This window comes from Dendrobates tinctorius, unplaced genomic scaffold, assembly GCF_039654945.1.
Source record: "Dendrobates tinctorius isolate UK_male_01 unplaced genomic scaffold, ASM3965494v1 ptg000116l, whole genome shotgun sequence".
In the NCBI taxonomy this organism is placed as follows: domain Eukaryota; kingdom Metazoa; phylum Chordata; class Amphibia; order Anura; family Dendrobatidae; genus Dendrobates; species Dendrobates tinctorius.
The window spans coordinates 26,410,143-26,425,234 of NW_027361784.1; the positions used below are offsets into that span (position 1 = coordinate 26,410,143).

The window sequence follows — 15,092 nt, forward strand, 5'->3', positions numbered from 1 at the left end:
TAAGAGAAATGATTATTCATTACATTCCCCTCCCATGGGCTTGAAATGTGGTGAATATTCATTCCCTTTAGGATCGGCAGCTGCATGAAGGCTCCGTCTTACACTGCGCCTACTAAAGAGCAATGAATACTTACTGCTCTCTACGCACACAGTCCCGGTGTGCAGAACAGTGAGTATTCCGGCAGCTGCCCTTCGGCTTGCAAGCACCGCATGTCGTCCCTGCCATGCGCTGCTTACAAGCATAAAGCAGCTGCTGGCATCGAAACAAGATGCAGCGAGGGAGCGCTGGGAAGGTAAGTGTAATCGTTTGGGATTTTTTTTTTTTCTTAATGTTTTCTGATGGGGCCATGCATGCCAGGATGGGGTGGGGGCCAATCATACCAGGATGCTATTAAAGAGAAATGAATATTCGTTGCCCTCCACGCCCATGGGCGTGGAATGCAGTGAATATTCATTTCTCTTCAGCAGCGGGAACAGGAGTTAGCTGCAGCAGCTGGCTCCTGCCTCTGTGACCCGCTGCTGCTGCTCTCCCACCTCTCTACCACAGCCTGATTAGGGACATCTAGACTATAAGATGCACCCCCCATTTTCCCCCACATTTTTGGATGAAAAAAGTGCGTCTTATAGTCCGAAAAATACGTTATTTGATACAATAGAAGACCAGAACTTAATATTTGGTACATAAACCTTTGTTTGCAATTACAGCGGTCAGACGTTTCCTGTAGTTCTTGACCAAGTTTGCACACACTGCAGCAGGGATTTTGGCCCATTCCTCCATACAGATCTTCTCCAGATCGTTCAGGTTTTGAGGCTGTCGCTGGACAACATTGAGTTTCAACTCCCTCCAAAGATTTTCTGTTAGGTTCAGGTCTGGAGTCTGGCTAGGCCTCTCCGGGACGTTGAAATGCTTCTTATGGAGCCACTCCTTAGTTGCCCTGGCTGTGCTTTTCGGGTAATTGTCATGCTGGAAGACCCAGCCACGACCCATCTTCAATGCTCTTACTGAGGGAAGGAGTTTTTTTTTTTTCTTTTTGCTAAAATATGGAGATTCATAAGCCCATTTATCCTCCTTTCAATAGGCTGCAGTTGTCCTGTCCATTTGCAAAAAAGCACCTCCAAAGTATTTTATGTTTCCCCCACCATGCTTCACGGTTTGATTGTGTTCTTGGGGTTGTACTCATCCTTCTTCCTCCAAACACGGCGAGTGGAGTTGAAGCCAAAAAGTTCTATTTTGGTCTCATCTGACCCCACAATCTTCTCCCATGCATCCTCTGGATCATCCAGATGGTCATTGTCAAACTTCAAACTGGCCTGGACATGTGCTGGTGTGATGAGGGGCACCTTGCGTGCCCTGCAGGATTTTAATCCATGACGGCGTTGTCTGATACTGATGGTAATATTTCAGACTGTGGTCCCAGCTCTCTTCAAGTCATTGACCAGGTCTTCATGTGTAGTTCTGGGCTGATTCCTGACCTTTCTCAGAATCATTTTTACGAGGTGAGATCTCGCATGGAGCCTCAGACCGAGGAAGATTGACAGTCATCTTGTGTTTTCTCCATTTTCTAATAATTGTGCTAGCAGTTATTGCCTTCTCACCAAACTGCTTGCCTATTTTCCTGTAGCCCATCCTAGCCTTGTGCCTGGTGTCCTTAGACAGCTCTTTGGTATTGGCCATGGGGGAGAGGTTGGAGTGTGATTGAGTATGTGGACAAGTGTCTTTTATACCGGTAACAAGTTCAAACAGGTGCAATTAATACAGGTAATGAGTGCAGAGTAGGAGGGCTTCTTAGTTTTTCAGTAACAGGTGTGTGAGAGCCAGAATTCATGCTGGTTGATAGTTGACCAAATACTTATTTCATGCAATAAAATGCAATTTAATGATGGAAAAATCATACAGTGTGATTTTTTTTTTTTTTTTTTAAGTTTTAGATTCTGTGTCTCAGCTGAAGTGTATCTATGATTAATTACAGACCTCTCCATTCTTTGTAGGTGGGAAAACTTGCAAAATTGGCAGTGTATCAAATACTTATTTTGCCCCATACACCCCATATTATACCGGTGACCTCCATTCTTGTGGATTCGAGCCAACCTTGTGATGAGACAGTCATCTACTACATTTTCCCAATATAAGCAACAAAGTAGCACTCTGTAGGGCTATAGCATGAAAACATAAAATATATGAATTTCATTACTGCTATAGGAAAAATTGAGAATGCTTAGTGCATTAATTGATCAATTCATGTGTACCCAGCAGCCGCAATAAGGTGATTCTCATTGATGGGAACCTATCTAATGTGAATCCTCTCCTAGGCTGAAGCCTGCATTTATGTGGGTAGATAGGATCCTGCTATGATTAAAACCGCAAGAGGCTGAGGGTCAGAGAGCCCCCTCAGAACATTTTCCCTATAAGCGGGATCGTTGTTCTGAGGGGGATGTCTCGTGGTGGTCATAATAAATGCGCTTATCTATGTGCATTGGATCTGAGAACAACTGTGTGAGATTTTGCTGTTCATATTGCATAAATGGCTATGCGGAGTAAATTTGATGAAACATGACTTTTTTTTTTATCGGTATCAGGACTACTGATGCTTCTGTATGAAAATTGTTGTCAGCAGAGATAAGCTGTCCAGTCCTATAGACACAGACTCCAGGATCCCAGCAGCTGCTACCACTGGAGTTTCTTCCCTGATAAATGGTGATGTTCTGAGAAATGAAATCAAACAGAATGAAGGGTCTTTAGCCATTCTGGACATTTCTATTTCTTTTTCACAGCATTGGTCCAGAAATTGGAAACATAAATTTTCATTGTGCAGAAAAAAAATCTGCAACTGCTGGACAGGAGGCCTGCTAATACCTCCTCGGCTCATCTTTTGATTAGCGGGTCTGGTGTGATGTTGTTCATGTGTCACACTGCAGTGAAGATGTTGCGCCAAACAAAAGAGGAGTCGGGGGTAGGTAGATTCGCATACCTCCCAGCAGTCACTGATTACTGGTCTGGCCCATGGACCAGATTCTTGAAGATCGATTTTCCCATCACACCCCCCCCCTTTTTTTTTTTCACGTAAATAAAACATCTGCAGCAGCAGGACAGTATACAGTGATGCGCATCTCATTCCTCGGTTATTGCAGCATTTTTTTGAGGAACTAAGTCAAAAACTCCATAATAGACATTTTACTGATTGACCTAAAGCCTCCTCTTCCTCCCCTCCGATCTTCAGCAGCCTTCACAGTGGTTTTATAGTGCTATGTACATCAGTTGCTTCACAACCTCTTGGATCGAAATGTGCTCCTTATTCCAATCTGTGTACGTGAATCAAATACATGTAGTGATGACATTCACCTTTAGAGTCTCGTACACAAATTATCGTCTACCGAATGCACCAGTTTTGGTGGCACTGGCAAACCAAAAAAAGGGTATGTGGGTTTCCGATTGGGGAAAAAAGGATAATAAATTTCAGCACCTGATCTTTTTGTACACTACGATTCGCATTGGTTTACTATGCTGTTCCAATGAAGCATCCCGAAAATCCTTCCCTAAAGCCACTGCAGCCCTGCATACCTCCTCCGACAGTTCTACCCTAAAGCCACCACAGCCTGGCATACCTCCCCATGACTGTCCTACCCTAAAGCCACCGCAGCATGTCATACCTCTCCCCTTACAGTCCTACCATAAAGCCGACTGCAACCCGGCATACCTTCCCTGACAATTCTTGCCTAAAGCCTACCACAACCTGGCATACTTACCCCTACAATTCTACCCTAACGCCAATGCTGCCGTGGCATACCTCCCAGACAATCCTTTCCTAAAGCCCCGGCATACCTCCCCTGACAATCCTCTAAAGCCACCGCAGCCCCGGCGTAACTCCCCTAACAATCCTCTAAAGCCACTGCAGCCCCGGCATACCTGTACCGACAATCTAAAGCCGCCGTGGCATACCTCCCCTGAAATCCTTCCCTAAAGTCACGGCAGCCCCAGCATACCTGTCTCGATAATCTAAAGCCACCGCAGCGCCGGCATACCTCCCCTGTAATCCTTCCCTAAGGCCACCGCAGCCCCGGCATAACTCCCCTAACAATCCTCTAAAGCCACTGCAGCCTCGGCATACCTGTCCCGACAATCTAAAGCCGCGGCGGCATACCTCCCCTGACGATCCTTCCCTAAAGCCACGGCAGCCCCAGCATACCTATCTCGATAATCTAAAGCCACCGCAGCCCCGTCATACCTCTCCTGACAATCCTTCCCTAAAGTCACGGCAGCCCCAGCATACCTGTCTCGATAATCTAAAGCCACCGCAGCCCCGGCATACCTCCCCTGACAATCCTTCCCTAAAGCCACCGCAGCCCCGGCATACCTACCCCTACAATCCTCTAAAGCCACTGCAGCCTTGGCATACCTCCCCTGACAATCCTTCCGTAAAGCTACCGCAGCCCAGCCATACCTCCCCCGACAACCCTATAAAGCCACCGCAGCCCCGGCATACCTCCCCTGACAATCCTTCCCTAAAGCCACCACAGCCCTGGCATACCTCTCCGAGAATACTCTAAAGCCACCGCAGCCCCGGCATACTTCCCCTGACAATCCTTCCCTAAAACCTCCGTAGCCTGGAATATCTCCCCGGCAATCCTCAAAAACCACCGCAGCCTGTCATAACTCTATAAATGTTCTCTAACCTCCACTTTCGCTTAATGATGATGACCTCTAAGTAGTCCAATGGGCGTTTTCCAGACCCACTTCAGTTCGTGCTGTGAGCATCCAACCCGTCCTCATGGTTTTGATTAATGCAGATGATGTCTCTTTTGTTATCCATCAATCAAAGGTATATCGCTAGACAAGGTGTTTGAAGGTATGCCTATGACCAGTTCTTTTTATTATTCACAGGCGCTTGTATGTTTAATGCCCCTTTTGAATTATTTTTTTTAAAATATACTTTAAGGGTATGTTCCCACGGGCAGCTGCTAGTTGAATACTAAGTAAATCCGCAGCATCCAACCTGCTGCGGCCAGATGTTACAACATAGTGGATGGGATTTCAAGAAATCCCATGTCCACTATGCGTGCATCGGCACCCGCGGCTTTCCTGTGGAGACGGACATGCGGTGCATCTTTACAGACTGCAGCATGTCTATTTATCTTGCGGACACACAATCTCTGCAAAATTAATATCACCAGTGCAATGTATAGGGCGCGGTGATTCCGCACGGTTCAATGAACACATGCGGAATAATCTGCGTTCAAATGCCAGCAGCGCTTTGGACGCAGCGGATATGTGCTGCGTTCTAAGTGCTGCCTAATACTGAATGTCTGCACATACCCTAATAGCTTAATATTGGAATCTTTCTCACTATCTGTTGTCTTGCACTGATGCAATTAATGGCAGGAAGTCCAGATTATTAACCACTTCTTAAATCTAGTCCTGACTGTTTTCAGTAACATTTACTTAAAGGGGTTGTCCTCTTTAAGAAAACACTTTCCTATACGTACAGTTTGTTGTAGAGAAAAAACAAACACTCGCTGTGCTTTACTTACCCTCTCATGGCCAAGCGCAGTGTCTTCGCCTCAGCCAATTTCTGAGCTCAGAGACTTTGCCCATGTTGATAGCACGAGCCACTGAGCATAATGACTGGGTGCAGTGATGTCACCACTGCAGCCAAACAGAGACCGAGGCAGCGGTGAAAACTGTCCTGGATCCCAGGAGGGTATGTAAACCACAATTTGTTTTTTAGCAATGAACTGTACAGATAGGAAAACCACCTTTAAATACTTGCAGCAAAACTTTTTGCTATTTTATTTTCTCTGTGTGTAGTGCTCCTTGACTATTTCATTTCTGCTATTTTTTTGTTTTGGGTACATCTTACATTTACAATTACTCTCTTGATGAGTAAATAACATGGCTTTATCCCTGAAGTTACCATGTCTGTGCTATTACTGATTTATTTTTCCCCAGGCATCCAATACAGTCCTTATCCTTAGTATATGCCATCACTTGTGGACAGAAATCAAAATCCAATCATCAGAGTGAAGGGGCTTCAGTGCTGGACACATGTTAGTTCTCTGCATGCCCGGTAGTGGTAGTGGGGGGTTAGGAATTGATGGTAGAGGTCAGAACCACATCAAGCTTACCTTTGGATGTGCACTTATCACTATGATAATACTTGCTCATTTTTGGTCATATAACTTCAGTCTGTGCAAAAACATTCTTGCAATGGATCATTACATTACCATATTATCTGTCATATGTGCCTAATGTTTAATATGTTTTAATCCCTTTTTTTTTCTTCTAGACATTCATCATGAACTTAACTTGAAACCACTGCACTACCCTCATCATTGCATCATATCCTCAAGAGGTTGTAGCTCTTTTTTAAGACGCTGTTGGAACATCAGAAGATTTTGCCAGCTGGTGTCTCGTTGGATTTACACTTGATTTTTTTTTTCAAGTTTATAACAAGTTCTCAAGCACTATGGCAAGTAAGCGGAAAACAAAAACTCCTTGCATGGTTCTCACCAGCGAGCACGATACCGATCTAGGAGTCATCTCTGACGGGGAGGAATGTCCACCTCTTCCCACGCCGGTGGAGCAACCCATGCCAGAGAGCACAGTGCCTGAGAGCGTATCGAGCGAGGACGATGCACTAGATCACGATTCTGACAATCAGCAAAATAAAGTGATAGAAGGCGGTTATGAATGTAAATACTGTTCATTTCAGACAACTGACCTAAATATGTTTACCTTTCACGTGGACTCCGAGCACCCCAACGTCGTATTAAATTCTTCCTATTTTTGCGTGGAGTGTAATTTTCTCACCAAACGGTATGATTCACTTTCTGAGCACAACACGAAATATCATCCGGGAGAGGAGAACTTTAAGTTGACTATGGTTAAGCGCAACAATCAATCGATATTTGAGCAAACTGTCAATGATCTAACGTTCGACGGAAGCTTCGTCCAAGAAGACAACCAGGAACAATCCGAGTCAAATTCCTCCGCAATATCCATAAGTAAGACTCCAATAATGAAAATAATGAAGGACAAGTCTGAAAAGAAGCGAATCAGTGTACAGCAAAGCTCATCTGAAGACGGCACCGAAGAAAATGACTTGGTAAAGGAAAAGGAGCCTAAAATAAAATCACAAGAAAATAAAGATTCAAAGCCATCTACCGTGTCTCCTGAGCCTGTGAAAAAACCTGCTATTGTCGTAACAAGTGCTCAAGAATTACCAAGTACTGTTATCACGCCTGCTAATATTCTGCAGCCAGGAGTGGCACAAGTGATTACGACTTTACAGGCGCAACAAAACATTCTTTCCAAAGTCTTAATCCCTATCAATAGCATTCCCACATACAACGCCGCGTTAGACAGCAACCCTCTTCTGCTGAGTAACTACAACAAGTTTCCATACCCAACTGTTTCCGAAATAACCCTTCTCGCTTCACAAACCAAATGCACCGAGGAACAAATTAAAATCTGGTTTTCGGCACAACGACTAAAGCATGGCGTTAGCTGGACACCCGAAGAAGTGGAGGAAGCTAGAAAAAAGCAATTTAATGGCACAGTACACACGGTCCCACAGACAATTACTGTTTTCCCGGCTCATATTTCTTCAGCTGCCAATGGTCTGCCTTCTATCTTACAAACGTGCCAAATAGTTGGCCAGCCTAGCCTTGTGCTTGCCCAAGTCGGAGGAACCAACACAATACCCGTCACCACACCAATAGCTCTGACGGTGGCTGGTGTCCCAACTACCGCCCACTTCCAGGCAAGCCAACTTCCCCAAACCCAAGCGGTGTCTGAAACAAAGAGAGTGGCCGCTATTCCCAGTGCTCAGCTTCCCAAGCAGGAGCCCACCATGATAACCGACATATTTAATATGCGCTCAAAGAAATCGAAAGAACAGCTGACCGCCCTCAAAATTAGCTATCTAAAGAACCCATTTCCAAGTAATTATGAAATTGACCGGTTAATAAGGTTCACAGGATTGACAAAAGGTGAAATCAAGAAATGGTTTAGCGACACAAGATACAACCAAAGAAATTCCAAGGGAAGCCACGGCATTCATTTCCCCAGCGATAGCGGAACTATAATTATTGACTCTAGCGACGAAACAACAGAATCCCCAACTCCTCCCGTCGTAACACCACATCGTAGGCAAAACTGGAACGCTTTCCCGGATTTTACCCCCCAAAGATTCAAAGAAAAGACAGTGGAACAGTTACAAGTCCTGGAGGAAAGCTATCACCGAAACAATGTTCCGACGGATGAAGAGTTAAACAAGTTAAGGGTCCTTAGTAAACTAACAAGACGAGAAATCGATGCTTGGTTTGCTGAGAAAAGGCGAACCAGTATAAAGGAAGAGCCCAGAGTTTTTATTGAGGAAGAATGCATTAAGGAAGAGATGGATTCTGAAAATGCTTACGTAAAAGCGGGAGCTGCTCTTGCTAGTAAACTTGGGAAAAAGACCCCACAGCAACTAAACATGCTTAAAAATTTCTTTGTACATAACCAGTGGCCTACAGGGGATGATTATGATAAACTGTGTGAGGAGACTGGTCTTGCAAGATGTGATATTATTGGGTGGTTTGGAGACTCCAGGTACGCTGCTAAAAACAATCATTTGAAGTGGTTTTACCAATATCAAGTGAACGGCAATCTGACCCCTAATGCCGTCAATGGGCAAGGCTTTGTACGAAAGAGAGGACGAGGCCGGCCTAGGGGTAGAGGAAGAGGGAGACCGAGAGGTCGTCCCAAAGGATCACGAAAAGCAAATAGCTGGGAATGGACACCCGCTCCAGTAAAACAAAAGACTGGAAAAGCATTACTTAAAGACTACTACTTAATGCACAAATATCTTAACGAGGAAGATTTGGATGACCTGGTGGCGAAATCTCGGATGGGTTATGAGCAGGTGAGGGAATGGTTTGCAGATCGCCTGCAGAGAGAGGACGCCGGACTGGATCCATTTGAAATTGAGGAAGAGGAAGATTTTTTGGATGATCAGGACGAAGAGGAAGAAATTGACACTGACGATAGCGATACCTGGGAACCACCCAGACATGTTAAACGGAAACTGTCAAAAATAGAAGACTGACATGTAAGTAAATATGCAAAAAAAAAAAAAAAAAATGGAGCGATACATCCGAGAAATTCACTCAGTGCTAATCCAAAGTAAATTTCTGAAGCCAGCTCTCTCCAGGAAGAATATAGAAAAAATCCTTTATTGCTCCATAAATGTAATAAAATACAGCAACATTTCAACTTCTTGTGTATTTTATTACATTTACAGAACAATACTTTTTCTATATTCATCCTGGCAAGCGCAGTCTACAGAGATCAAATTGACATGTAGGTAAAATCAGTGTAATCCTAGTGCAGTTGTACACATTGTATTATGGCTCATGTTTTACTAATAACTACACAATCTGGATTAGGGTCTTTGTTCACTTTAGGGTATGTTCACACATGGCCTTTCTGCTGCGTATTTTACTCAACACATTTGGTTTGTTTTACATTTTCAGCATCATAGAGATTTCTGAAATCTCATGCACATCCTGCAATTTTTTACTTTTTTCTGCATGTATTTTGAGCCTTGCTGCATTTTTTTTTCTAAACTGTAGTGTCAATTCTCTCAGCTTTTTTTTTTTTCTGTGCAGCAATTTTCACCCATTCAAATGAATTTGTGAAAAAAGTGCATATTGTACCAAGCGTTTTTTTTTTTCACATGAAAAAAAGAAATGCAACGTGCTAATACAAGACAATACCAGATAACGGCATATGTACTGTGTAATATACTGCTCAAAAAAATAAAGGGAACACATCCTATTACATTGTGTTGTTTAAGCGTTCCCTTTATTTTTTTGAGCAGTTTACATTAAGGCTAACAAAAGGGCTTTTAGAGAGGCCTTTAAAGGTCAAGTTTTTTAAGAGAATTTTCTATTGGCCAAATGCGAATAGTTTGATAAGTGTGGTGGGGTGATAGGCCAGTCTAAAGAAATGCGTTGTTTTGGCCACTCTTAAAATTGGGTTTTGGGGATTAATTGAGTTGTCTGTGGTAGTGCATTCCAAAGAACTTTGGCAACACGTGAGAAGTCTTGGAGACAGGAATGGGAGGTTTGAATTATTGAGGATGTTAGTCTTGGGTCATTAGCAGAACGGAGGGCACGGGTAGGAGGGTGGTAGACTGAGACGAGGGAGGAGGTGTATGTTGCTGCTGAACTGTGGCGCTCTTTGTGTTTGAGAGTGGTAAGTTTATATTGGACTTTGTATCGAATGGGTAACCAGTGTGATGTCTGGCACAGAGAAGAGGCATAGGTGTAGTGGTTGGAGAGAAAAATGATCCTGGCTGCTGCATTCAGGATGGATTGGAGAGGGGAGAGTTAAGTAAGAGGGAGACTGATCAATAGAGAGTTGCAATAGTCCAGACGAGAGTGAATAATAGAGATGGTAATTAATGGGTATTATCTAAATTAAATAAATCTACAAAATGCAGCGTAATAGAGCAACCTGTAAAACATTGTAGGTTACATTACAGTTTATATTATAATCTGCACCATCTTATTATATACAGTCCAAGTAGTAGAAACAAATGGACAGAACTATATGTATGGCTAAGGGCGCAGTTTCAATAAATAAGCACAAGAGGGCAGCAAGCCGCAAAAAAAAGTGCAATATGATTTAGCAGCAATGAAAGCTAAACCAAACTTACACGAATGTAACTAGAACAACTGCCATGAATAGAGTTACAAAGAAGAAAGTACAATATAATGAACTAAAATGTAAAGTCTTCGTTATTGGGTGGTGTCATAACAGTAAGGGTCGCTTTAAATAGGAGTCGGGATGCATTGATTAGACAATTCCCCTACTGAGCGTACTGGAATAAAGTGCCTGGGTCTGGGCGCATGCTTCGCAACATCAATACACCTACCCCGCTGCATCAGGTGCCGCCCAGAGACCCATGTGTCCTAACTCAGGACATGTGAAGTGCCGTCACGTTGCCATTTTAATTTCTTTTCATTGTGTTGTGATTTCTATATACAAAATAAAGATTTTTTTTTTTTTTTTTTTAATATTGTATCTGACTTCTCTTGGGGAGGAAAATGGGATTTTTTTTTTTTTATAAAATAGTGCTTCTTATAATTCGCTTTTACTGTAGCTTACCTGGGGGGCGGTGGAGCTTGGTCTCAGATGGCAGGATAGCTGCTGCAGGAAGCTGATGGAGACAGGAGATGCTGTAGGTCCTAGGCTGGTGGAAGTGGTGTTAGGCAGTGTGGGGGTCTCCAGACATTTTGTGAAAGCCTGGAGCCCCTGCACTCATTGCCAAGATGTCAATCTGCACATGCACCACCTCTGGTGGCTATTTTCCCGAAGTCCACCGCATGGAAAGTGCAGTGGCTCCAGGATTTCACAAAATGTCAGTGGAGCCAACGCACCCCCTATCACCACCTCCTACCAGCCTGGGACAAGCAGCATCACCTCACTCCTGCCGCCGTCTCCTGAAGCTTCCTACAGCAGAGACCCCGCTCCACTGCAGCTGGTAAGCTACATTCGGATTATAAGATGCACCCCATATATTTCCCCCCAAATTTGGGGTAAACCGGTGCGCCTTATAGTCCGAAAAATATGGTACTTGCCACTTTGTGTTGGTATGTCAAATAAAATCCCAATAAAATACATTTTAAGAGGCCGTCCACTACATGTCGTTGATGACCCATCCTTAGGATAGGTCATAAATATCTGATCGGCCAGAGTCCAACAACCGGCACCCCCACCGATCAACTGTTATCGGAGTCACTGGCTGGCAATGCTCACTTGAGGGAACTTACGGTACATTTTCAGTGCACTTTTCTTTAAAGCAGGATTTTAATTTTGGCATATAATGTAATAAATTCAATGTAATCCTATTCAATTTCATTTTTAAAGGGTTTGGCTATTTTATGTATAATATTTATAATTGTTTTGTATATGGAAAATATAGCTAATTTCCTAACATTAGTCAGATGAGCTTTATTCTGGCAAACCACACAGCCTTGTTAGCATAGCCTTTCCCTGTTCTTGTCCTCAAAACGTGATGTAACCCGTCCATCAAAGACTTCTATGGTATCGCATTGCGCTTCTTTGATGTCTAGGGAACTATTGCAGTATGGGAAAACATGTTAGGGCCAGCTTAATATGACCATTTGAGGAGTTTTAAAATACAATCACATGTTAATGAACGTATGACAGCAACAATTCCCGCACCTTGACTATATAACCTTTTGGTGATATACAGTGCCTACAAGTAGTATTCAACCCCCTGCAGATTTAGCAGGTTTACACATTCGGAATTAACTTGGCATTGTGACATTTGGACTGTAGATCAGCCTTGAAGTGTGAAATGCACTGCAGCAAAAAAGAATGTTATTTCTTTGTTTAATTTTTTTTTAAATTGTGAAAAGTTTATTTAGAGGGTCATTTATTATTCAACCCCTCAAACCACCAGAATTCTGTTTGGTTCCCCTAAAGTATTAAGAAGTATTTCAGGCACAAAGAACAATGAGCTTCACATGTTTGGATTAATTATCTCTTTTTCCAGCCTTTTCTGACTATTTAAGACCCTCCCCAAGCTTGTGAACAGCACTCATACATGGTCAACATGGTAAAGACAAAGGAGCATTCCAAGGCCATCACAGACAAGATCGTGGAGGGTCACAAGGCTGGCAAGGGGTACAAAACCCTTTCCAAGGAGTTGGGCCTATCTGTCTCCACTGTTGGGAGCATCATCCGGAAGTGGAAGGCTTATGGAACTACTGTTAGCCTTCCACGGCCTGGACAGCCTTTGAAAGTTTCCTCCCGTGCCGAGGCCAGGCTTGTCCGAAAAGTCAAGGCTAACCCAAGGACAACAAGGAAGGAGCTCCGGGAAGATCTCATGGCAGTGGGGACATTGGTTTCAGTCAATACCATAAGTAACGTACTCCACCGCAATGGTCTCCGTTCCAGACGAGCCCGTAAGGTACCTTTACTTTCAAAGCGTCATGTCAAGGCTCGTCTACAGTTTGCTCATGATCACTTGGAGGACTCTGAGACAGACTGGTTCAAGGTTCTCTGGTCTGATGAGACCAAGTTCGAGATCTTTGGTGCCACCCACACACGTGACGTTTGGAGACTGGATGGCACTGCATACGACCCCAAGAATACCATCCCTACAGTCAAGCATGGTGGTAGCAGCATCATGCTGTGGGGCTGTTTCTCAGCCAAGGGCCTGGCCATCTGGTCCGCATCCATGGGAAGATGGATAGCACGGCCTACATGGAGATTTTGGCCAAGAACCTCCGCTCCTCCATCAAGGATCTTAAGATGGGTCGTCATTTCATCTTCCAACAAGACAACGACCCAAAGCACACAGCCAAGAAAACCAAGGCCTGGTTCAAGAGACAAAAAATCAAGGTGTTGGAGTGGCCTAGTCAGTCTCCTGACCTTAACCCAATTGAAAACTTGTGGAAGGAGCTCAAGATTAAAGTCCACATGAGACACCCAAAGAACCTAGATAACTTGGAGAAGATCTGCATGGAGGAGTGGGCCAAGATAACTCCAGAGACCTGTGCCGGCCTGATCAGGTCTTATAAAAGACGATTATTAGCTGTAATTGCAAACAAGGGTCATTCCACAAAATATTAAACCTAGGGGTTGAATAATAATTGACCCACACTTTTATGTTTAAAATTTATTAAAATTTAACTGAGCAACATAACTTTTTGGTTTGTAAGATTTATGCATCTGTTAATAAATCCTGCTCTTGTGTGAAGTTTGAAGGCTCTAACTTATTTGCATCTTATCAAACCTGCTAAATCTGCAGGGGGTTGAATACTACTTGTAGGCACTGTAGGTTTAGTATAGTAAAGCAATGGACAGCTTAGATTTTGAAACTTGTTCCTCTGGAAATAGCCTAAGGCTTCATATTTTTGGTCCATGTAGCGCCTTGTTTGTCAGCTAAAAAAATAAATGGGCACAATGGTATTTTATTTTTCTCACCAATTCTGAATGATTTTGGAGGAAGAACATTGGAGTCGCGTCAAAGTAGAGTCCTGGCCCATGGAGGTCTATAAGTGCTGGATTACGGATACTGTACATCATGTATCTGCAAGAGCACTATTTGAATGAACTCTTCTGACTTGTTACTCACCTTGACGACTCGTTCACATATCCGATTTTCTGCACGGCTGATTTTTTTTTTCCCTACCCCCACTGGACCTAATGGTCTGCAGAAAATATTGGTGACACGTCTGATTTTGATCCCAGGATTAGAACAAAATCGGCAATGGAAGACCATTGGTCCGTGAAAAAAATAGGACTACACTCTGACATTGGTCCGTGTTTGTCATAGGTGAAAAAAAACTGGTGTGAATGAGGCCTTACATTACTTTTGTAGAATTGAATGCCATACAGTAATAATGTAAAAAAAATATAATGAAAAGTTGCTTCCAAGAAAAATTTAATCAATTTGCTTCCAGTGCTATAGGTATTATCAAGATATGTCTACATTCTGGCTGATGAGTGGTGACAGAGATTTCTCTGAGTTGTATTCTTATGTGGATGTATTTTCCTTTACTATATTTTATTCTTCATCCATTAGATCGTGTATTAATTTAGAGTCTTGTAAAACGGCGCTTCCTTAATGTGGTGAAGGTGAAGTCTTGTTACATGGATAATTGCATCATAATGAACTTTGATGAGATTTTTGCTGATAATTTGAGGGTGTAACTTGCATATCACGGCTCTTGTATAGCTATGAGTGTGTATGTAGCTGTTGGCAATTGGACATATTTTATTTTTTACTGACTCACTGCTGGTAATTAACCCCTTTCTGACAGCTGACGGGATAGTAAGTCAACGGTCAGTCCCCTGCTTTGAGGTGGGCTCCGGCGGTGAGCCCACCTCAAAGCCGCAACATGTCAGCTGTTATAAACAGCTGACATTTGCCCGCAATATGCGCGAGCGGAATCACGATCCACCCACGCCTATTAACTAGTTAAATCCCACTGTCAAACGCTGACAGCGGGCATTTAACTACCGCTTCCGGCCGCCGGGCCGGACGTGAGCACATCGCCGACCCCGTCACATG

At 43.4% G+C, this 15,092-nt stretch overlaps 1 protein-coding gene across 1 annotated transcript in view; it reads left to right on the forward strand.

The window, feature by feature from the left end:
* ZHX1 (zinc fingers and homeoboxes 1) overlaps positions 1-15,092 on the forward strand; it is a 42,623-nt gene that overhangs the window by 15,289 nt on the left and 12,242 nt on the right. The window contains exon 2 of the mRNA XM_073590294.1: positions 6,282-9,089. Within this exon, the coding sequence (XP_073446395.1) occupies positions 6,462-9,086 (2,625 nt within the window). The 5' untranslated portion in view covers positions 6,282-6,461 and the 3' untranslated portion in view covers positions 9,087-9,089. The remainder of the gene's footprint in view (positions 1-6,281; positions 9,090-15,092) is intronic.